Source organism: Cucurbita pepo, chromosome 5 (assembly GCF_057944985.1).
Source record: "Cucurbita pepo subsp. pepo isolate OVF chromosome 5, ASM5794498v1, whole genome shotgun sequence".
NCBI lineage: Eukaryota > Viridiplantae > Streptophyta > Magnoliopsida > Cucurbitales > Cucurbitaceae > Cucurbita > Cucurbita pepo.
The window spans coordinates 845,562-869,934 of NC_141802.1; the positions used below are offsets into that span (position 1 = coordinate 845,562).

A 24,373-nucleotide genomic window follows, 5' to 3' on the forward strand; every position below is an offset into this window, starting at 1 on the left:
GAATCCAATACATTTGAGACAACAACTTGGCGCATACTTTGCTGACAGACAGCACGGAGTAGTACTGAAAAAGGCTGAATCCCGAAGAAGAAGCACCATCCTTGTCTCTGTTTATTTTTCACTTTTTATTTCTTACAAATTTAGTTTTTAAAGTTTAATATATATATATTTTTATCTTCAAATTTTAATTTTATATCTATTTAATTAAAAAAATCAATACATCCTTAAACTTTTAATTTTATATTTAATAGATTTTTTAATTTTTTTTAATTTTTTAATTTATCAATGTATTAGACAATCAATTATTCTTCAAGGTGGTGTTCCACGAAGATAAGGAGGAGAATCGGCCTTCCACGAATTAAAAGAAGACAAGCCACTGTGGGGCCTCCTCTACATTCGTAAAACGACACCGTTTTTTTAACGTTGTCCCCGTGAACTTCGGCTCCAAGCACCTTTACTTTCACGTCGCTATCACAAGGACTTGCCCGAGTCCACTTCCCCCACTCGAATATAAGTCTTAGATGTTTTCCAACCAACGGCGTCGTTTCATCTCTTTCCCGCTCCTTCGCAACGCTTCGCGCTGAATCCACCTCCGAAGACCTAGATTCCTCCCTTTCGTCTAGTTCATCGTCTGAATGTTTCGTTCTCAGATCTTGTGTAATTCTCTTTCGGTTTCTTTCATATTTTTATTTTTTGTTGTTGTTTGATTTGGTCTGTGTTTTTTTTTTTTTTTTTTTTTTTTTTTTTTTTTTTTTTAATTTGGCTTGATTTTGCGACTTTGAGGTCTTTTTGTGGATTTCAACTGTTTATTTCTGCTTATGTGATTATGTATGTGTAAATCAGGTACTGGATTTTCTCTGTTGATGTTTTGGAACCAATTGACAATGTTGTTTCAGTTTTCAAAAAGTTTATTACGTTTTTTTGAGATCTTCTTGCTTCGATAATTCGTTTTCTTCAATAAGAAGTATCTTATATGGAACATTTTAGTTTTTTTTTTTTTTGCTCACCTATGATTTTACCCCTAATTGCTTCCGGTTTATTTTCTATGAACAGTCTTTTGAAGAATTTCAATGGTATGTTAGCGACTTGGGGTATAATTTGACTGATTTTTGGTGGCTGCGGATAATGGGGAAAAGGGCCCTATTGTGCAGGATGACCGCTGATTGCAGACAACGGTATTGTTTGCTCGAATCTTATTTTATTACCATCTGATAGACCATTGTAATTTAGAAATGTTTTGGCAAATATTCTGTTCCTTTTATCTAGGTGGGGGATTTTTCTGTTTATAAGGGGACACAAGGTATTCATCTTTGGAACAACTCTTTCTTTTGATATTTGACGAGCCCTTGACCTTTATTCTCCTATTTTATCCTCGAGGACATACATGGTAGAGTAAAGCCCATGGATCGTTGTTAGAGAAATTTGTCTTGTTTGATAGTAGATAGTAGGGGTGTACATCGGTCGAGTTTGGGGGTATTTTATGGATTTTCTCGAATTTTTGGGTTGGTCAATTCCTTGACGCCACCTACCTGATTAGAGAGGGCTACCTAACCCATTCCAATCATTCTATTACTGTCGGGTTGGGAGCATTTGAGATTTTGAGTTAGGAGACGACAAAACAAAAGAATCAAAATGAGAAGTGTTGGCAAATGACGAATGATGAGCGTCGAAGAGTGAGAAGTTGTAAACGACAGACAGTGGTGAATCGAGCACCGACGAACAATGAACGATGGTGAATGCAGTTTGGATTTTGAGAGAATGAAGAGAGAGGGGAGATTGAACGATGAGTGGCGAAGAGCGAAAATGGTAAACTACAAGCAGTGATGGCCAACGAGCAGCAACAAACAATGAAAAACCATGAAGGACAGTTTGGGTTTTAGAGAATGAAATGTGATAGAAGGGAGATTGAACGATCCAACGAGAGAGACTAAGAGAGAGAGAGAGAGCGAGAGACAGGAAGGTGTATATGTGCACTCTGTAGTTGTAAATGTCAGGGAGAGAATTATTGTCTTAAAAGGCTATTGAAGCTTACGCCTTGAAGCTCATCTCGTGGCAAGATTAACTTTTAGCCTCAAAACTTATGCATTCTTTGAACCATACGTGGCTTGTGCATTTCACAGGAGAGTATTACATCTCTATGAAAATTCACTGAGGCTTAAATTCTCTATGAAAACACATTGAGTCTTTAAGTCTCTACGTCTTGTATAATGATTAGAAAAATAATACTAATTTGCCCCATTCTTTAAAATGTTAAGGTTTGAGTTTTAACAATTTGAACTATTGCTACTTTTATCCCTTAGGCTTTAAAAACATTGAAGGCAAAAATTTATAGAATAACTTAATCCTATTAGTGACAATAATAATGATGTTAAAGATATCTTTTAGAATTTTTGATTAAGTGGCAATTGACATGGGTGTTTTTTTTAATCTTTTGATGTAAGTATTATGTTTAGCAATACTTTGTTCACACAAATTTAGAATTTTTGTCTGCTTTTTTGTTTTTGCCTTCGTGGTTCCTAGATTCATGCTCTTGATCTATTATTATTGCTATTTTTTAAATTCATTTCTCCGTATGCAGTCTGTCCTTATTGTTAGCTATATGATATTTTTATTTATTTCTGCTTTCTTTTTGAAAAATGACGTCTATCATGGAGGTTGACATGCTCAACGCATGAGTTGGATCCTTTTTCTTATTTTGGATACAAATGTGGTCTACAGGAGTAATTGGGGCATGCACATTAATCCTGTAGATATTTTATTAAAAAGGCAGGGTCTCTTTCATCTCGTTAAAACTCAAAATTAATATTGCAATTACAACCATTAGAGAAAGGACAAGGATTTTTGCTTGAGCCATGAGAGCATAAGACATAATCTTACTGAGAAATAGAAGAAATTATTAAAAAAAGGTCTAGCACTAAAGTGTTTCATATTGATAAAGCACAGAGGTGAGTGGCACTCCACCCTACCCTAAAGGAAAATGAGTTATGATCATTGAGAAACTTGAATAAAACCTATTAATAAATCGAGAAGTATTAGATCACAGAAGAATTAAAATTGCCTTAGAAACCTTCAAAATACCATACTCATGTAGTAACTTGCAGAAAGCCCATTACTATGTCGACAAAGGAGAAACAAATTATTCAAAGACTTGTTGTCACATTTATGCATAATATACGAAGGTTGCACGAAGGTATAGTGTCTTTTACTTTTTGTGACAATGAGATTACTTGATCTTTTGATTTCTGATGGCCTAACAACCACGTGAATTTCTGAAGGATTCATATTAAACTAGATATATTTAAGTGATCAATATTAAGATTAGAAAGGAGCTATTTCTTTTTTAATGGGAAACTGCCAGACTTTGATAAGGAGTGAACACTGCAAAAGAAAAAAGGTTGATGAGACATCGCCTAAACAAAAAAAATTCTCCAATGGTGCTAATAGATAAAGAGTCATATTTACAAAAGAATTATTTAGGGAGCACCAAAGCGAAGTCCTAAAAAGAATAGGTACCTCAACAAAGACGGTGGAAATTTATATTCTTCTTTTCCATCAAAGTATTCCAAAGAAGATTTTAATGGATAAGGCTTTCAGGTTTTGTTTGAAATGGTGGCTAAGCAATAATTGAGTTGAGTCTTGGAGGGTGGGAAGGGGAACACATGCTGAACATCAAAAGTACACTGAAGATGGCACCTTTAAAATTGAGGGTAAGAACAATATATGAAGAAGTGATGTTGAGATTACGAACTCTAGGACAAAGAGGGCAACTATTAGGTGAATTATAACAGTGGGAATTCCTTCTTTGGCTAATGTCACCTGGAACATAATTCTGAAGGAAAGAAATAGATCCTTGTGCTTCTTGGCTCCCTTTTCTTGTTTGTTCCTGATCTTGACTTACATATCGTCTTCATTTCTTTTGAGTTATGATGAATTGATACATGATACAGATTTGAAAGTGGTGTAAAGAGGTTTTTTTGATCTATTGTCCAAAATATTTACTTAAGTTGTGGCTCTTATTCTTTTTTTGGAATGATATTTAGTTTGGACGGATGGCACTCCAGTGTCCAATTTTGTAAATCTATGGAAGGCTGGATCTTGAATCTATTGTTCATTTACTGGACTTGTTGCATGGTAAGTGAGCAGAACAGAATTGAACTGGTACAGAAACCAATTGTGTATGTATTGGTGAAGAGAACAGAAGAATATGTATGGAACTCGACTGTTGTAAATATCAGTGAACTGGACGGATCAAATCAGATGGTGTAGATATGTGTTAACAAGAAACAGGAAAATATGTGGAGATCTTCGTTGATATGTCGTCCCGGTGCACCGAGTTGGAAGCTGGATTATAATATTCCATGAACCATGGCATTTGTGAAGCCAAGGAGCCGTCAAATGGTTCTTACAGAACAGATTCTCACCTTTTATTTGTCTATGGAGGGCTTTGAAGACCATGCCAATTGTTTTATTACAAATTTATTGCGTAGGGAAAGCATTAATCTATTGAGAAGCTAAATTCTGATGCTGGTATTCCGACTCATTATGAAGGAGCTATGAAGACTATGATTCTTTTCTTGAATATTACCCAAACTGCTCCATCCGCTGGAATTTACTGTATCATGACATTGAGATTTCTGGTCCAGGGAAAAAAGTTTGACATGATGAATATTGTTTTTGTGTTTTCTATTCAATGTCTTTTTATAAATATTATCCCCTGCGTTCTGTTATTTTTCAGTACGGGATTATTTTTGTATTCTTATTTGTTACTTTGCATGCTCCTTTTCTAGTTTTGCTACATTCCTCAGGTCTGCTCATAAAATTGTTAAAAAGGAGATCTTTTTTGTCTCTTACAGACCCATCAGAAAAGTTGTATATTGAGGACTTCCTATTCCTGCAACAATGCCATTTTACTGTGGGCTCCTGTGATGCAGGAAATTATCTTGGAAAAACTAGGAATTATTTCAGTGACATCATCCGTTGACTGTCTGTGTGATGTTAATATATTTTACATTAGTTCTACAGACTGATTTTATCTTTTCTTTTGCTAGTCATTTGTTGTTCTGCAAAAAAATTTCTTATCTGGAAGTTGAATATGCCAAGTGATTTTTTATAAGATATTGCGCTCATCTTTGGGGCAGTATTGTTATATTTCAGACCAAGAATCTGCAATTTAAATTAATTGAAAGTTCAACAACTAAATTTCTTTTGCAGGGTTTATGAATTATCTCAATTGCATGGTTTTTCTAACCCCTGGATTCCGAAGAGGAGATCTGTAAATATTTTCCTAACAGTTGACCTTTTAGGATATAGTTTGTAGATAAGGATTGTGATCTTGTAGATGAAATGGAAACAAAGTTAACTAAGGTTCTGGATAATGGCAAAAAGATCGTTGTGGGTTTGAAGAGGAAAAGGGCAAATGAAGGCACGGCACATGTTGGAGCTGGCTACAATGCATTTTTGTCCAAGTTGACCTCATCTAGGAATAGACATGCCAAGTGCAAGAGACTCGATGACTGTGAAGTCAGTTGGGGGTCAAACTCTAGAAGATCTTTTCTTAGGAACTATAAAAATTTTAGCAGAAGTGGACTTCCCCAGAGGTTTCTATATTACGAAGATGGGGATTGGGTAGATTACCCTCAGATAATTGTTGAGTTGATTAGGAAACAGTTTCAGATTAAAAATGCGGCAATTGAAGTGGAATTTAGTGGTCGTCATTTGCTGCTAGATGCTCTGTATATGATCCAAGTAGAACTGAAAACAGCTATTCAGCAGCACATTGGCTGGATTGATGACAATGGTCGATGTTTCTTTCCAGAATTTTATTCAGTTGACAGTGAGATGCATCAGTTCCACCAGTATGAGCTGGAAGACGCTTCTGATGTTGCACTATCAAACCATACAGGAATGAGAGAGATCAATTTGCATCTTGAAATTGGAATAACTGGATCGAATAGTTCTCAATCAGAAGAGTATATTGAAGAGTCCAATAGAGACAACAAGATACATATTATCAAAGAAAAATCTTGTGATATTGATGGGGATTGGGAAGGCAGTGAAACTGAAAGTCAGAAACCTGTTGCTGAAATGCAAGAGGCAGATGGAGGAATTAGAGAGATTGGTTGTTCGATGACGCCTCAAGATGAGCTAATGCATTCAACTCTGGATTCTGATGATGTAAAAAATATGTTCTTAATGGGCATGAGATCTACTAAGAACAACATTGAAGTACTCGAGGTCAAACGTTGGTCTAGTCATTTAATGCAGGATATATCAGATATTTTTCAAAAACAAATAGAGATAACCAGGAAGAGTCGTGGGAATGCCAATGTTCAATATGGTTGGCTAGCTGGGAATAAGGATGTATTATCTGGTAGCATGCTATATGGGGTAGGTCACTCCGGACTAAAGCTTACATCCTCATATGGTGTTCACCTTTCACCTACAAGCTGCGCACATCTTAGGTATCATTTCATCCTTAGTTAAGTAGTGTATGTAATTTAATGGCAGTTTATTGTAAAGATAAGATAATAGGCTAATAGCTAGCTTATTATGATTTATCTTTTCACGTTTTTGTAAGTTTTATGGACCTCTCAACCCTAGGGAAGAACACAAATTCTGGTTGTCATTTTTTGGTGTTTGAACCCACACACCTCATGTTAAAGAAAATCACCACCTCTTCCATTCTCTTTTTACAACATATAATCATGCAAATGAATCTTCATGAAAAAGAATTATATTATGGTCATCACAATACTGAAATAGTATCTTAAACAAATGCAGTATGTTATTTTTAGCTTTAGCTGTATGGATAACTCTTTCGTTCTGCCTTATTACTCATGGAGATCAAATTCTGCATTGGTTCAGTGCGGACAATTGTGATGAAGATGAAAAAGGGGTTAGATACATAGTGTTCTGTCATGTCATATTGGGAAATGTGGAAGTTGTCACTCCTGGATGTAGACCATGTCGTCCCAGTTCTGTAAACTTTGACAGTGGAGTAGATGACCTTCATAATCCAAGTCAATATATAGTTTGGAATATGAATATGAAAAGCCACATTTTCCCGGAGTATGTTGTCAGTTTCAAGTTAACATCAAGTCCTCCTGAACGTGGTAAGCTCTCTTTTGGTTGCCATGCTCATTTCTTGTTTACTTTTTTTTTATGAATAACCAAACTTTCATTGAGGAAAAAGTTAAAAAAAAAGTATAGATATACAAAAAAAAAAAAAGGAAACGTGCTAAAGAAGTGGCCTCCAATCAGGTAAAACAAGACCTAACAAACAATTACAAACGGCAAGCTCATTTCTTGATTATGGGTTCATAATTTTCTTTTAATCTTGTGTGGCACATGTACCTGGAGAAAAATGTGAACTTATGAGGATGCATGAATGCTATGATGTTCTTTCATTATTTATATATTTTAGCTCTCTTCTCTCTCCCTGCTTTTTCTTTGCCGGGGGACTTGTGGAAATCTGAGTTACTATTTTAATAATCTTTTTGTTACTTCTTTACTCTTCATAGATGTTATTAAATAGGTTTTTTTGTTTAAGGTTTATTTGTTCAAGGGGTTCCAGCTGTTCAAAACAGAGGAATTGATTCAAAAGGGCTTCGGGACCAGTTGCAGTTAAATTGCTCTTCGATTGAATCAGTAAGGCCATCTATAGGTTCTAATATTATGTTGTATGCGGGATTTTCTGGGGTTTTAGTTCTACAATAACCAGGTTTAACTGCCACTTTTGCAAGTTGTGAGCTTGTGAACCTACGATTATACTATTTATTCAACATGATTTGAACTTGATTTTGAGCCAGCATAGATTTCCCAAGGTTTCCCCCATTCTTGTTCTGCCAAAGCCTTTATTCCCACGCATAGTTAAGCTAATTTGTCTTTGTTTCTTCCCTGCCACCTTTTAACATTATGCATTGACTGCCACGTTTCTAATTCCTAGGTTTGGGCATCACTATTCAAATTACTTTTTCCCTTTGATTATCACACTATTACGTTACTCTTAAACTATTTCAATTGGCACGTTGCCTAGCATTCTGGGAAAGTCAGATTACAGGATTCCTTGTAGGAAGGAGGAAACAGTCGTGTTTCTAGGCCCTTGTGGTCAAAACTGTGAGCGACGAATTGGGTTCTTGGTGGGAAATTAAAAATTTTGAAGCTGTTATGCAGCATAGGTTTAGAAGAAATGCAAAATTTCTTCTGTTAACACAATGGAACTTTTAAAGCAAAGGATGAGAACCGGGAATTAATTATTTATTTGCGGAATATCATAGTTTTGAATAATACTCATTGGAGATTTCTGTCCTCTGCAAGCATGATGAGTTTTTATTGTATCAATACAACGTTTTTTTTTTTACTTAAGAAAAAAAAGGTTTTGTAAAAAACTTTAAAGAAATCCTCTTTAGAAGATCATACAAGGCGAACACGTGAACAGAGAAGCAAGTCTGAGGCGTTCAAATCATTAAAGCTAGACTGTTTTCTTTCCTTCTATCTCTAGCTGTTAATATTTAGGGAAATCTTACTTTTTAGGAGGACTGTGTGTCGTCGCCAGCTCCTGAAAAGAGATGCACAGAAAAGCTTGACCATGGATCAAGCTTGTTGAAGATTCCCAAGTCCCCCTGGATGCACTTTTCAATGTTGTTTGATGCCATTTCAAAAGAAGTTTCTCTTGATAACATGAAATTGGTGAAGAGTCATTATGGCTTATTTAGAGTAAGTGAAAAGTGTCTGTAAGTGCATTCCTGTATTTTTATTTGTATAGTCTATAATCTTGATAGTCCTTTTCTTGGTTACATATTAGGAAAAGAAGATCAGTAGGGACGAATTCATCCGAAGGTTGAGGTCCATTGTTGGGGATCCATTACTGAGGTCTATGCTAACGAGTCTCCATTGCAAGGTATGTGCTATGTATATATGTTCAGTTCTTGTACGGTGTTGAGTTGTTTGGTTGTAATGCGAAATACTGGCATTTTAATCTGGATTATGCGCAGCTGGTCAACATTATGTTTTACAAATTCTTTCCATGTGAAAGGCTATTTGCTTGATTTTCTGCAGACAGTTGCCAAAAAGCTAAAGAAGTTACATAGGCGTTAGATCTGTCCTCCTACTCTCCCCTCACCAAACACCATATAGATTCAAAGAGTCTAATTGATTCCCAAAATTCCTCAGGATGAAGAAGTCCATCTTTGAAGAATACCCGAGTCCTCTCAAACCAAACTCTCATAAGAGTGACCGTCACTGCATTGGCCCAGAGAATTCTAGCGGCCCCTTTGAATGAAGTGCTAGTAATAATCTGAATGAGGGCTGTATTGCTATTGAACAGAAATTCGTACCAAATCAGCTTAGGGTTTAAAACCAAATAGTATGAACAAAGGGGCTTTGTGAGAAAAACGTGTGGATGGGCTGGGCTTCCAATTCTCGTTTGCAGAGAACACACCTCTTTAGTTAAAAAGAAAACTTCAACTTTGATTTCCCATTGGACAACTTTCTTGTAATCACATATTGGTGTTGGGTCTGTCCAAGCTCCCTTTATTTCATTCTTCCAAAGGAAAGCTTTGTTCTTTCTAGGGATGCCTGCCTGCTAAATAATCTCGATCTTGCATGTTCAAGAAGCATCAGATAGATGTACCATTGGACAACTTTCTTCTAATCACATATTGGTGTTGGGTCGTTCCCTAGTTATAAAAAAATCAGATCAATGGGAAGCCCATGAGGATGCGTTAATCTCTCCACCTCTCATACCTCCTCCATAGATCTCTCCACCCCTTCTAAAATAGATTGCTATAGGAATTGGAATTTTTCTGTTGGCCAGGAAACAGTTAAAAGGTTGAGAGTTTAGCTAACCTTTCATTCTCACATACAACTATGGGGAATCCCGGAATCACTTCAAAAGTGATATTTCTGTCTCAGTGATACTAGATGAAGATTGTGTTATGTATTTAGTCTTGTTCGCTGTTCTATTCTCATATCCATGCTGCAAGGAAGGTTTCACATGCAATTTTTAATCTTCAAAAATGTTTGTTACCGAAGACTAACTTATTTCTAATTTCAAATTTGCTGGGAATTTATGACATTTCTTTTCCAACTTCAGTGGGAAAATGGGTTCCCCTTATGCCCATCTCCTCTCCTTCGTGCCTGGACTCTCCTTTCAGAAAAAAAAAAAAAAAACAAATATATATATATATATAGAAGTATCTTATTGTTGCCGCATGTTAGAATCTTCTTGGTGTTTATGACTTATGAGTTGAGAGGAATAATAAATTCTTTAACATGAAAGAAAGTCTGTCTTCTTATTTATTTTTTTATTTTTTCTTGGATTTTCCTGTTTTCTTGGCTTTTTCTTGATAAATTATGTATTCTTGGTGTCGGGGGTTCTTTTCTTATAATATATTGTAAAATTTTATCTTCAGTAGATTGGGAGTTGGATCTTCTCTGCCTTTGAAATTTCACGTCTTCAATTAATTTTTTTCTCCGGATAACGATAAAAGATTGCTAGCAAGCATGATCTTTGGAAACAGAATCAACATTACAACTGTTATCAGACGGGCCACTAAATTTTGGTTGTAATATAAACTTGTTTTCATTTTTAACCTTGAATTAAAATGTAAAACATGGTAGTAGAGGAAATTGTCATTTTTAAAAATTAGAAATCGAGCTTTCAGGGAGGAAAGAAATGCAAGATCCAAGTAAGCAACTATCTTCAATAACCATACTCCCCTCTGTCGATCATGTCACTTTTCTTTTTGGAGTTTATCATGGATGATTATTGCGGTTCTGTTACACGCAAATTCTCAAGTAATATTTTCTCGTTTCAGCTACCTCCGAAGTCTCCATGTTCTTTAAAAGTTCCGAAGGAGGAGAAAGAATGTTGAGGTTGTTGGTAAGAAGTTTGTTTTTAGGTTCCTTCCATCATATGGAGTTTGCCTACTGTTATTTTGTCTTTGAATTTGTCGACCTGATTTGTGAACGTCTCTATATAAGCTATGTGAGACAGTTGCTATTTATTATATTTGTGAACATCTCGGTTAATCAATTATTTATATAAACTCAGTCAATTGCTTCTATTCCTATCTTACCTTTTGCATTACAATTTTCTGCATCTTTTCATACTTGTCCTCAATTTACTACAATTTAACTTACAGCTCATGTGAAAGGAAAATCTCGATCCACTTTCGCCTACGAACTGAAAATTGAGCTTATAAGGCTGTTTCTAAAAATGTATCAAATAAGTAGATTTCGGTTCATTTTTAATCATGATTCTGCTTGGTTTAATCCAACTGTTTACCTGATCAGTTCATTGATTCAAGTATATGGCCTGGTTGTGCTTGAGTAATCTCCAGGCTTCTCCGTTTATATCTATTTGTCGTTGTTTGTTTGTGAATTGGAAACTGTGCAAAACTCTTTTCAGGTAAACTTGCAAGTGGTTCATTTTTCCTTTTCTCTAGTACGAAGCCCTTTACTATTCACATGTTATGTATATATTTGGTTCTGCTAGGTCAACGTCCTTAAATTATCAGCCCCCTTTTATCTCTGCTCACGTTCAGTGGGTTTGGTAAAGAAGAGTTATTGTTTGAACTTTAAAGGTCAATTAGAAAAAGCCGATTTGTCATTGCTTTTCAATTTACTTTCCTTGATCATCGCCCTTTTACCCGTCGGTTTTATCTAAATTTTTTACTCAAAAAGTTGAATTCTTATTGCATATTTCTATTTTGTAGAGACAGAATGAAAGTAAATTCTTGGACCAATTCGGGCACAGTAAGAGGTGTTAAGAACTTGAATTCTTCTTGCATATTTCTATTCTGTAAATTGCAGATTGAACTTAAATTTTTGGATCCATTTCGCCCCAAGCTAAGAGGTATATATATTATACGTACGAAACTGTTTACTTTTTCCATTTTTACCCTTACTGGAACTTCGATCGAGTTTCATTTATGGCCTTTCACTATTACTGTGGAGCAGTGTGAAGCATTGACAAATGGAGGGGGTTTCAAATCATACTCCTACTTCAACCTCTGTTACCCAAGAAAGGTATAGAAAAACTGAAAAATTATGCAGAGCCAATAGAGGTCTGTCTCTCTAGCAATGTGCTAATGTAGTAATAAGAATTGCACATCAACATATCTTTAAACTGCCAAATTTTGCTTTAAAGATTACTTGTGGATCACTTGGAAATCCCCAAAATGTATATAAGTTTTGACCTATGAGACACAAATGAGTCCAACAAGCTTTACTATGGCCCTATAACCGCAACCCAAAGGCTTGGTTTGTTCTGAATTATTTGAGACTTTAGGGGACCTCTGCTCCACAAAAGCCCCTAAAAGGAAGAAGACAAGGACTATGTCACAAAGATGAAACAAACACACCCACTTCCTTTTTTTTTTTTTTTTTTTTTTGTGTGTGTGTGTGTGTTTTGTTTCCTAAAAGAACTAAAAAGCAGTTTCCTTTTTACCATTGGAAGTGAGCTCTGAAATTACTTCTAAGACCAAGACTAGCATCTTTCTAGGTGATGCATTTTTCAATTTTTTTTTAAAAAAAATCTGTTAGTGAATTTTATTATTTTGAAATTGAACTGTATTTTCATCTTCCCAAACATATTGAACTGTATCTTTTTTTTTTTTTTCTTTATTGGTTTACTTTTACATTTTCAGCTTCCCTTTCACATCAAAAGAGGAAAAAAAAAGAACAGAAAAGTTGCAAATAATTGTTTTTGAATTGACTGCATCGTTTCTCTTTCTCTATCTCTTGTTTTTTTTTTTTTTTTTTTTTTTTTTTTTGTTCTCTCTCTCTCTCTCTCTAGGATGTGGAGATAACACGTGGAAGCAGAAGTCACATCAGGCCCATCTGCCAATACGCATTTGAAAAGTAAGTAATTATGAATGAATGATTCAATTCCGGCTTTAGGATAAAGCTTAATTTAAAACTCTGAGTCTCTGTCACCTCTACAGAGGAAGGTTTCTGACTCCCTGACATTTCTTAAAACCCCTCCTTTTCTTATTTAATTCCCATTTCTTACCCCCTCACCCTAAACCAACTTCTTCACAAACTTTGCCAACTGCTCCTCCCTTTTTTCTTCCTTTGCATTCTTACCCCAAAACTTATTCTTATTCTCATTCTTCTTATATTTATTGCATTTAAAAGGACAAAAAAAAAAAGAAAAAAAAAAAGAAGAAGAAGAAGTAGGGTTCATTAATACAATATTAAAGCAAAATGTGAGGAAAGAATATTCTTTTATTCAAGAGAAGTTATGTTTTGTCCAAAAACAAAATTGCAATTTTGTCCTAAAAGATAATAAAATATATTTATTTGTTTATTTTCAAAAAAAAAAAAAAAAAAAAAAAAAAAAGAGAAAAAGGAGCCCCGCATGAATGCCGGGCAGACAAGGACAGAACCATAGGGGTAAAAGAGTGGAGGACATGTGGTAAGGTCACTGTCAAACCAAACGTTTTCGTTCTCCCTGCCCGACCTGCCCGTACGGTCATCTAGCTAAGGTAATCAATCATAAAGCAATAGATAGCAAAATCATTTTTCTTTTTCTCCTTCGATTCTGGCGCCCTTTTTTATTTCATTTTTTCCTTTCCTTCCAATATTTTCAACGCCTCTGACTGTGGGCCCCACTCTTTTTGACTGCTTTCCTTCCTTGCCACGTCACCCCCCTTTTCTCTCTTTTACTTTCACTGTTATCCCTCCACAATTCTATACCTAAGCATCTCTTTCATTTTACTATTATAGTATTAAGTTATATCTTATTATTTTCTTATATTATATTTTATACCAACTATTGGTTAGTAAAAGATGGATGTGATGGGTAAAAATAAAATTGAGACAGGAGCGACATAATTTACTATGTATTTGATAGATTTGACTGATTGATTGATTTAAGTAATTGTTCAACTTTATGATTTATTTGGTAATTTTTTCGATAATATTTGTATATTATTATTTTCAAATCTGGTAAATAATAAGTTAAGTTTTAAATTCAAAATTAATAATGTAAATAAAAGAGGGGAGGGGAGGGGGAAAAGTGTGATGTAAAACAGTAAAAATAATAGGAAAAAGACAAAGAAAGGTCTCGAAAAACACAACTCAAGGTGAGGTGTGGGTGTGAATTAGTGTGGAAAAGAAAAAAGGCAATTTCAATTATTATTATGTTTTTGTTTTTTTTAAGAGAAAAAGAAAAAAAAAATGTCAACTGAGATGGGAAGAGGACAACAGTTTCCCAGATCTGAGTGGAAGGGATAGGGGCCTACAACTGTAGGGTTAGGGGTCCCATTCTCCTTCTGCCCCCAAACTAAATCATAAGTGTAATGATGTTCAAATTATTTCCTCCACATTCTATGTTACCCTACTTTCTCTCTCTTCCTATTAACTACTGCCACTCTGCCCTATTCTCTTCTTTTTCCTTTTTTCAAAATAATTATTTCATATATCTATATATATATATATATATATATATATATATATATATATATATATATATAAATCTTGTTTCTTCTTCTTTTTGGTAGCTCAAGGTTTTGGTTTTGTGAGTGATTGCTTGCCCATCAGAATGGTTAGGAAGAAATGTGCCATAATGTAGTTGTAAAATATCGACTTATAATGTATTAGTCCGTTGAATTAGACTCATTTTAGTTTTGTTTGTGAAGATTTACGTACATTTTTTTTATTAATATATATTTTTAATTAAAAAACATGGGTGAGTAGGACTTTGAACTCTTTACCTTGTGGTCGAGGATTTAATGTTTTTAATCAATCAATCAATGTACTAACTTTGGCAAGCACCCATGACCTTTATTTTGATAAGTCAGTAGAGTAGGGGCCAGTTCGAGTGTAATTGAATGACCATTGATTTAAACTACTCAAAACGACACCGTTTTCTTTTGTATTGAAATGAGTATTGATTGTTTTTACGACAATTGATAAGCTATGACATGTATGAGAGAAAGAAACATAAAACATCAAGGAACCTTCACATTTTGGTATGAATGGTTTTAAGAGTAGGGAGGTTGGAAATTGGAATAATGAGACTGAGGGGCTTAAATTAGGGTTCTTTGGAGTGTGGGGTTGATGAGGACAGGAGGGTCATTTCAAAGTGATTGATGTGATGACTTTTTTTAGTCAAAGGAGTGAGAAACTAATAACATTATTATTCATTCTATATTATGTATGAAATAAAAGGCCTAATGGAGTTCAAGTTTGTTAGGTTAAAGGATCCTATGTACCCTATAGACATAGGGAAGGGCAGCCTTATTGAGGGCTTTATTGTTTGAATTTATTGGTGTTGACCATTTTTCTTGAGAAAATAATATGTAATTATATTCAACTGATTAATACTATATATAATACTATATATAATACTATATATACTGTTGACTAAGATGTAAGATATTTTTAAATATATTTTTTGATATATTATTAAATAAATAAATAAATAAAGAATTTTATTATTGATTTGAGAGGGAAAGAAGAAAGACAATGACATATGATAATTAAGAACATTAAATTCTGTTGGGTTCCACCTTCCCTCATACCTCATACCTCATTTCATCACTTTCTTCTCTCTAACAATCTGAGATCTTACTAGTTTTTTTTTGCCCTTTCTTCTTAAAACTATATTCTTTTTTATTTTTTAAATAATTCTCTCTCCATATATATATATATAGTTTAGTTCTTCAAATTTACTCTTTCCTATTTAAATATGGAGGTGGGTCCCAAATTGAAAAGGCAAACTTTTTCCATTTCGATTTCGTATAATCACCCTCGTTTTTGTTCGATTTCTGGCTCAATAAGTAAAAAAAGAAAAAAAAAAACGTGATTTTGAAGAAGGATTTGTTGATTTTTATTTATGTAATTTTGTTTTTCGATTTAGATTGATTTTTGTGCAATAAAAGGTAGAAGAAAAAACGAACCAAAAGGGTATGAAAAAAATCATAGTCTTGGTGATGCCCGATAGAAACGGTAAAATTTATGGTATTTGTTAATTAAAATGTATAATAGTCGGTTGGTAATTATGAAATTATATTTCTTAGTAGGAAAGTACAGTAAACCCCGACCGTGAAAGTATATTCAAATATGACCAAAATGAATTAGGATCGAATGAGGTTTTTTTTTTTTTTTTTTCGAGACTTGTGGATTTTATGGGTTGGTTTGGTGGTTAAAAGATGAAAATTAAATGTTAGTACAAAAGTTGGTAAAAAAGTGGGTGAACATCAAATACTATTGTATTTAATGCAGTGGGGGCATATAAGTAATTTAACATACAGACTTTATACTCTCGTATTTATCTCAACAAGTTAATTTTATTTTAAAAATTATATTAAAAAAAACTCAATATGTTAAAAACTTTTAATTATCAACTTTATTTAGTCATTTATGAATAGATTATATGTTTTAATATTTTTCCTACAAAATTAAAAAAAAAATCATAAATTAAATTAATTAAACGAAAAAAGAAATGATTTTTCTAATCAGAATTTCAGAAAATAATTAGGAAATTGTGGAATTTTGATTTTGGATAAAGAAAATAAAAAACTTTTTAAATCAACTGCAATAATACATTCGTTACTCTCGTGAGAGTGCGTGTGGTGCACGCTCACATTTATTGGTCAAGAAATTAGGTGACTGCTTTTTCAAGTGTCGGTGAAACTCTAATAACTGTATATCGCGTGGGGGATTTTTATTAAAATTCTATATTTGACTTTCAAACTTGCTGACAAATTTCTTTCATGTTGACCTGATAAGTGGATTAGATTGACAAATAGTGATTTGACATAATATAATAAAAATTCATTTAAATAAAATAAATATGTTTTTTTAGCACTTTTTAATTTAGTCTAAATTATTTAAAAAGTTTTAATATTTTTTAATTTAGTCCAAATTATTTAAGAGAGAAAACTAACCCTATGTTTATTTTTTATTTTTTTATGTAATAAGATGATACCGACATTTAAGATAATTAATAAAAAAAATAATAAATGATTTAATTCGATACAAACAAGTAGTCATAAGTTTTAGGGTTTAAGTGGTCTATAAAAAAAAAATATGCCGGTAGTTTTTGTGTAAGTTGACTTAGAATGATTATTCAAGAAAAATAAAAAGAATTTATGAGAAGCAGGCCACATGCGTCAAGATATTTTCAGGTACGACAATATATGGGTGAAAAATTGAAACTTCTTATTTAAAAACATACACGTTAAACTATGTCTATTTATGATGTATATAAGATGACACGGACACTCGAAATTGTCTATTTATGAGGTAGTGACACGAATACTCAAAATAATTAATAAGTTGGTGTTTGATGGGATAAGGTATAATGAGAGGGATATAAGAAAAATAAATGGAATTGAAAGGTGACATGGGCCGAGGGAAGGTACAAAATGGAGCTTAGGGCAGGGGTGGGCACCCGACATAGACATACTCCTAATTCTACACTTATTATTTTACTGAACTCGTAGGATTGTAACAATTCAACCTCACCGCTAATATATATATATATATATATATATGTATATATATATATATATATATATATATATATATATATATATTTGGCTTTCCATTTTGGGTTTTCTTTCAAAAATTTTAAAACGTGTTAATTGGAAGAAGTTTCTACCTCTTACAATGAATATTTCGTTTGTCTCTCCAACGAGTAAAATGAAAGGGCCCATCTTTATGAGAATTTAAAATTAAGGTTTTAATCAAGACAAAAGGAAAGAAACTAAAGAAAAATTGATGTAACATAGGTTACATTCATAATTATTAAAATATATAGAGAGAATTAAATAACGTGTTTATTTTATATAAAAGATCTTATGCTCATAAAAACATTAATCATGATGAATAACTTTTTTTTATTTATTTCAAAAAAAGAGTTCCATGCATGAGTGGGAAGCACCATTCCCAAAGTGTTAAAGCTAATAAAGAACAAAAAAAGAAAGTAATTGATTCCCACACCGGAAGAATACATCATTCTAATTGGGTATTTAACCTAAAAGCTTCTTTTAGAGTCACGTAGATGAGCGTAAAAATCTTCAAAATGTTCATTAAAAGCACTTTCCAAATCCCCTTTTCCAACTCTACTTTTGTCATTTTACCCATCTTTTCTTTCTCTTTTATATTCTAACCCTTTTTTTCAAATATATTTTTTATTCCGTCCTCGAGATTTATAATTTATCTGAATAAAGAAAAAAAAAAAACCATATATTTACAGGTTATAGGTTCAAATCTTCTCTACTCGAGAAACAAAAAAAAAAAAAAAAAAAAAAAAAACGAACAATGGCTCATTCATTACAATTTCGAAGGTTAATTTCCCTCTTCTCTTTTTTTTTTTTTTTTTTTTTTTTTTTTGTAAGTGCAAAACAAACAAAAAATCAATTAGATTCATATATTTGATTTGCTGAAATAAAATAAGATGATTTGGGACCTCAAAGGTTGATGGGAATTAGGATCTGCTTTTGTTGCTTTTTGTCTTTTTTTCTTGTCTGCTTGTCTTTCTTTACCTCTCTCTCTTTTTTTCTTTCTTTTTCTTTAAAATCAATTTCTTTTTTTGTTCTTCAGAGCCTCCAACTTCACTTCAATTTCTGTTCTCACACATATAATGTTATGTTCATCAAACTGCCCTTCCTAATGTGAATTCCAAATTAGGCTTCTCAGGAAGAAGATTCCCCGACGAGCTTATTTCCGATAGTCTCTCGTTGTTTGAGCTATTTGGATCCACGTCATTCTATAAAACAAAAAAAAAACGTGGATTACCATCAATAACAAGCTCGAAACCGACACGAGACTAAAAATATGAAGCAATAAACTAGTTCGTATGTTCTTGATTGGACAACTCAATTCAATCTCGGAGTCCACAGGGCTAAAATGTTTGTACACGGCCGACTAGTGTTATTACTAGAAATCAGTGCTCGACCCTAAATTTGTTTAGAATGGAAGTTCGAATCTTGTGTGTTAAGATATATCGTTATCGAGAAGGAGAGAGAGAAGAAGGAGTACCTCGAGGGACGATGAAAGGTCCCTAGAAGAATCATTAGGAAAACCATGCAACCAAGCTTCCCTGTGACATAACCAAAACACAAGAAAGAAAGGGAAAAAGCATATCTTCAATCAGCAGAAACCATAATAAACCATGCAGAGTACATAAAAAAAGAAAAAGAAAGCTACAAATCTTTTTGGCTTTGCATTTGGTGCTTTTGATTGATATAAAGCTACACCAACTCCATGTGACACCCCATTACTATAATCACAAACTACGAGGAATTTTTCAAACCAAAAAAGCTTTGTTTTTGGGCATCAAAATTTCCACTAATGCCTCCATCAAAACCCCTTACCTTTCACACTAAGTTTCTTATTTCATCTCCAATTATTTTGAATATGGTGAAGCCCCACAAAATCCAAACCACACAAATTTCAAGAGACTATGTTTATGATTGCTTCATCATGCACGATATCTGCTAGGAGTGGGTTTGAGCTGTTACAAATAGTATCAGAGTCAGACAGTAGGCAATGTGCCAACAGTGAGGCTGAGCACCAAAGGGGGTGGACACGAGGTGGTGTGCAAACAAGGACGTTGAGATCCAAAGAGGGGTGGATTGTGAAATCCCACCTGGGTTTAGGAGGAGAACGAAATATTCTTTATAACGGTGTGGAAACCTCTCTCTACCACATACGTTTTAAAAACCTTGATGAAAAATCCAAAACAGACAATATCTGCTGACAGTGGACTTGGACTATTGCATCATTTTCCCGATTATTTTTGTATTATAAATCAACCCACAAGAATTCAAGTTGAAATCTTTCTAAACTATGGGTTTAAATATAAAAAAGGAAGTGAGAAAGGGAATTATACCTGGAAGAATTGCTCCAGAGGGCATGATAATCCTTATCTTGATGAGGGTTTTGCCTATTTTGTTGTACTGAGTGCTCATTTTGCCTTCCCATGCTTGGCTTTTGAATGTCAAATATTATATCTTCAATATTGCTCGTGTCCCCTGATGAAGCATTCTCGTATAAATCTGATTGCCCTGTGTAGATATTTAATTTTTATTATATATATATATATATATATATATATATATATATATATATATATATATATATATTTAAGAAAAATGGGTAAAAAAAAAAAAGGAAAAAAAAAAAAAAATCACCTGAAGAAGCTGCTGCTCTGTCTGTGGTCTTCACTGTACGGTACATCTGCAATGGGAATTTTATGGTATTATAAGATTTAAAAAGTGGGTTTTTAATGGATTATTTAAACAAAAATAGCTATAAAAAAAACCCCAAAAATGGAATATAATCATAGTTATGGAGGTTTGGTTAATTAAAAAGAAAATAAAAATAAAAAAGAAATGATTTTGAAGAAGCTATGATTGAGTAATGATGGGTTATTCTATTTGTTTTTGTTTTCTTCCTCTCACTCACTCACTCATCACTCACTCCATTGATGTTTTTTTGGACATATAAATACACCCATTTCAAGTAAAGCTTCATATCAACTAATTTTGGGACTGAATTATATATATATTTTAAAAAAACATGTGGATTTAAAAAAAACAAGACATCTTTGAGCTAAAAAAACATAGTTATGTTTTTGTTTAAACCACACAAACACTTATCCCAAAATGTTTGAAGACTTCAATGATTAAAACAAAAAAAAAATATTTAATTTACATTAAATTTTAACAGCTACCACTTCTTTCATTTACTCTTCAAAGCCTTGTCAACTGGAAAACAGTCTCTCTGAGCTACCTTGTCTTGTGTGCATGTGTTACAGTTGAATTTCTTTTATTATTATTTATTTAAAAATAATAATAATAATAATTTTACTCATAGTTGGTATGGCTCATTCTCCCAAGCAAAAAGCTGTTTGTTAGCTAGCAGAAGCAGAACCATCAGATCTAGAAGAAAATGAAAAGCTAAGAATTTGAGCTCCTCCACAGAAAATATTTAAAAAAAAAAAAAAAAACCATTGGAATTTGAAAAAAAAAAACAAAACAAAACATGTCTTTATTAAAAAAAAAAAAAAACAAAACTTGATTTCCACTCGACAAACTTCCTGCCACAAATTAATTAAGGATGTAACAACGATGCAAAACCCCATCTTCATTTATGCAAGCGCCACACTCCACGCATTGAAATCACTTTGATTTTGATTTTCTTACCCAAAGTTAACCCTAATTTGAGTTTTGTGTAATTTTTAAAGAAATTTTTGAAATGGGATTTTGGTTTAGATCAAGAGATTATGAGTTGCATACCTGTAAATGAGATTTGACATGGGCTAAGGTTAGATCTTTGACATCCATAAGCTCGAGAACCGACTTGGGCGTCGCTCCTGTTCGCCGAAATGTAAAGAAATAATTAAATTTATCGTAACCCATCACTGGTAAAGTAATATGGTTTTGAGGGTAAAGGAAAAGTGAATACTTTCATGGCCGCCTAGGAGTTCAACAGCATGAACAAAGCGAGCATGGAGAGTGGATGTCCATCGCATCCTTGGGGCTCTCATGCTGCGTTTGGCCGGAAACCTAGACAAGAATCTGGATCGCATCATTATCTGGCCGTGGCCACTGGCGGAGGGAGGGATGGGGGAGGGAGTGCCGGCGGGGTTAGTTGTCTGATGGTACACCGGAATTCCTCTAATGGGTCGCAAAAAGGCCAAGTCTTGAACATTGTTCTGTCCTGGAAAAGGGTGCGATGTGGTGGGTGGTGGCGGAGGAGTGTGGTGGAAAATGGTGGGTGGGTGGTGGGTTTTGTGTAGGGTTTGGAAGAGGTGAGCGCCGCCGTGGAAGGCAGGGTGGTGGTGGTGGTGAGGAAGAGGAGGAGGAGGAGGAGGAGGAATATTGGAGTATTGGTTAATTTGAGTGAAGTTGGAAAGGGAGAGATCAAAGTGTTGATTAGTAGGGTGATGTTTGGGAGTGGGTTTAGCAGACTCCAAATTGAGATTATTCCAAAACCCCAAATCAAGATGTTCTTGAGAGGGTGTTGTTGTTCTCCAAGTGGAAGAGGGTTTATTTGTATTGGGAGGGCTAATTTGGAGCGACAAATCTGGCTGTGCAGGGAATAGCTCCATCTTAAACCCACCTTCTTCTCGATTTCTTCTTGATTTCTTCCTTCTCCTTCTTCTTCTCAGTGGATTTGTTGGGGATTTGGGAATATGGGTTTTGAAGGCAAGGCAGGGAAGATTAATGGGTTGTTCTTCTTTTTCTGTTTTGTTCTTCAGATTTTGATGAACTTCTAGAGAGAGAGAGAGAGAGAGAGAGAGAGGGATTGATAGAAAGAAAGAGGTAAGAAATGACAAGCTATGAAGTGAATGGTTGTTTCTTTTGTGTGAAGTATATGTGAGAAAATGACACTTGAGGAGCTATGGAAGAGAGAGAAGGAAGAGAGAGAAGGAAGAGAGAGAAGGAAGAGAGATAAAGAAGAGAGAGAAAGAAGAGAGAGGGTGTAGGGTACTTACTAGGTGAGAAAGTTAGGAAAAGATGAAAAAGGGAGAAAAGGTAAATAAGATAGGTGTTGCTTCCCCTTTTGGTTTTTACCTTACCTTTCTTTCTTTCTTCTTTAATTATTATTTTTTACTCCTCATTTCTCTAAACATAAACATATATTCATTATTATTCTTTTAAATGTCTAATAAATTAACAAAATTCAATAATTTATTAAATTTATTTGAAGTTTAGAGACCAATACCACTTAATTAGAATGATATATTTGATTTATTTTATATTCTACACATAATTAGCGAAATTAGAAGGATTAAAAAAGAAATTTATTTTGAAACATAAAATATAAATAACATAAATAATATGATTGAATATTGGTACATATAAATGTAAAAGAGGAGGCATTAATTTTTGGAATTTGTTTCTAAATTTAATTTTCAAGACACATAAGGTCTGTTTTTATTTTTAAGGGCTTCTTGGTTTGCTATTTAGGGTCTTAACTTTATTTATTTATGCTTTTTTTTTCAATAATTACCCATTTCCTCATTTAAACTAATTTACCTTCTTCATACTAAATCATTTTTACTGTTTTTTTTTTATAACTAATTTCTACTATTATAATTAAACTTATAAATACTTTTTTTAATCTTTCATTTATGAACAGACAAACTTAAATAACAAACTAAATTCTGTCTTTAATAAGGTTATTCATTTTCTTCTCCAAGTTTAGTCACGTGTATACATTCAAAAAATAAAAAAAAAGACGGTATAATTTCATTAAAAAAAAAAAAAAAAAAGAGGCTTTCCTTGCAAGAAAACATATTAATCAGCCCTCATAAATATGGGGAAAGCCTCTTTCTTTTCTCAGATTCAGGGTAAGATGTTTTGTGTGGAATAGTCTTTCAGGGCAAAAACTTGATAGAGCAAAGGAGGTTGTTTTAGGGGTAATATGCAATGTAGATTACACAGAAATTGGCATAATTCCCCTAGGTAAAAATACCTTAAAACAAAACTGAATCCTTTTCAACCCGGATGTGTTATATCCATATTGTACGAGGATCCAGCTGGTTTATATGGTGTGTTTGTTGACGTAATAAGGTCGGGGATCGTGACGTTCTAGCGAGACTAAATAAGTTATTTCTCCCCACTCACCTGAGCTATTCACCCATCAATTGGGTGATGCTTTCATCCGCTGGCAATACCACTTGCTGCGGAACGGCCCACAGTGGGTTGTGGCTTACTTGTTGTGATCCATTCTCAGATGGGAAAACAGTATCAGAGGTAAAGAGTATCATGTAAGGGAGAACTTATTAACTGTGAAGGTCAAAAAGGTCAAAAAGCTCAAGATGCAAGACTTAATAAGCGTTATTTTCTAACTCGCCCAGCTACAAGCTGTAACCGAAGGAAATGCCACTACGCCTTCGGCATTGGCACTCAGTGGATGGAGCCTTATAGATAAGATTGTATATTAGATGATATATGTTAACCACTACGTCAACCATCACATCATAATAACCCTTTTCAACCTTACAAAAGGAGTCATTTTGGCGCTTATTCACAGTAAAAGGTCAAAAAGGTCTAAAAAGCAGAAGATGCAAGACTTAATAAGCTATTTTCCAACTCGCCCTGCTACAAGATGTCACTCTTAAAGGGATTTAGCAGTAACCGAAGGAAATGCCACTACGCCTTCGGCATTGGCACTCAGTGGATGGAGCCTTACATGAAAGATTGTGTCTCTGATGATATATGTTAACCACAACCAAAACCATCACATCAGTGAAGTGCAACTACAACCTAAGTAAGGAGTCAGGTAGTAGCCTATTGAATGTCTAAACGTCAAACCTCAGTATCTCTACCCCGCTCTGCATGATGAGGATAATGCAGTAACCGAAGGAATTGCCACTACGCCTTCGGCTTGCGCGCACAGTGGA

General features: G+C 34.0%; 2 protein-coding genes across 10 annotated transcripts; one reads left to right on the top strand and one right to left on the bottom strand.

Annotated features, from left to right (window-relative positions):
• The first annotated feature begins 494 nt into the window (after positions 1 to 494).
• On the top strand, positions 495 to 13,178 carry LOC111796102 (inactive poly [ADP-ribose] polymerase RCD1). Of its 7 annotated transcripts, XR_015421052.1 has the most exons (11): positions 497 to 657; positions 1,054 to 1,175; positions 5,212 to 6,461; positions 6,865 to 7,112; positions 7,550 to 7,647; positions 8,533 to 8,715; positions 8,804 to 8,899; positions 10,818 to 10,882; positions 11,718 to 11,857; positions 11,962 to 12,030; positions 12,800 to 13,178. XR_015421052.1 is itself a non-coding variant. In XM_087123796.1 (9 exons), exons 4-9 carry the CDS (start codon positions 5,344 to 5,346, stop codon positions 10,872 to 10,874), a joined length of 1,800 nt encoding a protein of 599 aa, XP_086979922.1. In that variant the 5' UTR covers positions 495 to 637; positions 1,054 to 1,175; positions 1,267 to 1,300; positions 5,212 to 5,343; the 3' UTR covers positions 10,875 to 11,066. The 7 variants fall into 7 exon arrangements, 4 of the variants coding, with proteins under 4 accessions (XP_086979922.1, XP_086979921.1, XP_086979920.1 ...); XR_015421051.1 differs by lacking the exon at positions 12,800 to 13,178 and having other exon boundaries at positions 11,962 to 12,785; XR_015421053.1 differs by lacking the exon at positions 12,800 to 13,178 and having other exon boundaries at positions 11,724 to 11,857; positions 11,962 to 12,785.
• A 5,137-nt stretch (positions 13,179 to 18,315) lies between these two features.
• LOC111794580 (putative transcription factor KAN2) lies at positions 18,316 to 22,449 on the bottom strand. Of its 3 annotated transcripts, none has more exons than XM_023676628.2 (6): positions 21,427 to 22,449; positions 21,258 to 21,334; positions 20,151 to 20,196; positions 19,850 to 19,991; positions 18,997 to 19,057; positions 18,316 to 18,724 (listed from the first exon to the last, which is right to left on the bottom strand). In XM_023676628.2, exons 1-6 carry the CDS (start codon positions 22,070 to 22,072, stop codon positions 18,611 to 18,613), a joined length of 1,086 nt encoding a protein of 361 aa, XP_023532396.2. In that variant the 5' UTR covers positions 22,073 to 22,449; the 3' UTR covers positions 18,316 to 18,610. The 3 variants fall into 3 exon arrangements, with proteins under 3 accessions (XP_023532396.2, XP_086979787.1, XP_023532395.2); XM_087123661.1 differs by having other exon boundaries at positions 19,850 to 20,015; XM_023676627.2 differs by having other exon boundaries at positions 19,850 to 20,024; positions 21,427 to 22,446.
• Positions 22,450 to 24,373: the final 1,924 nt, after the last annotated feature.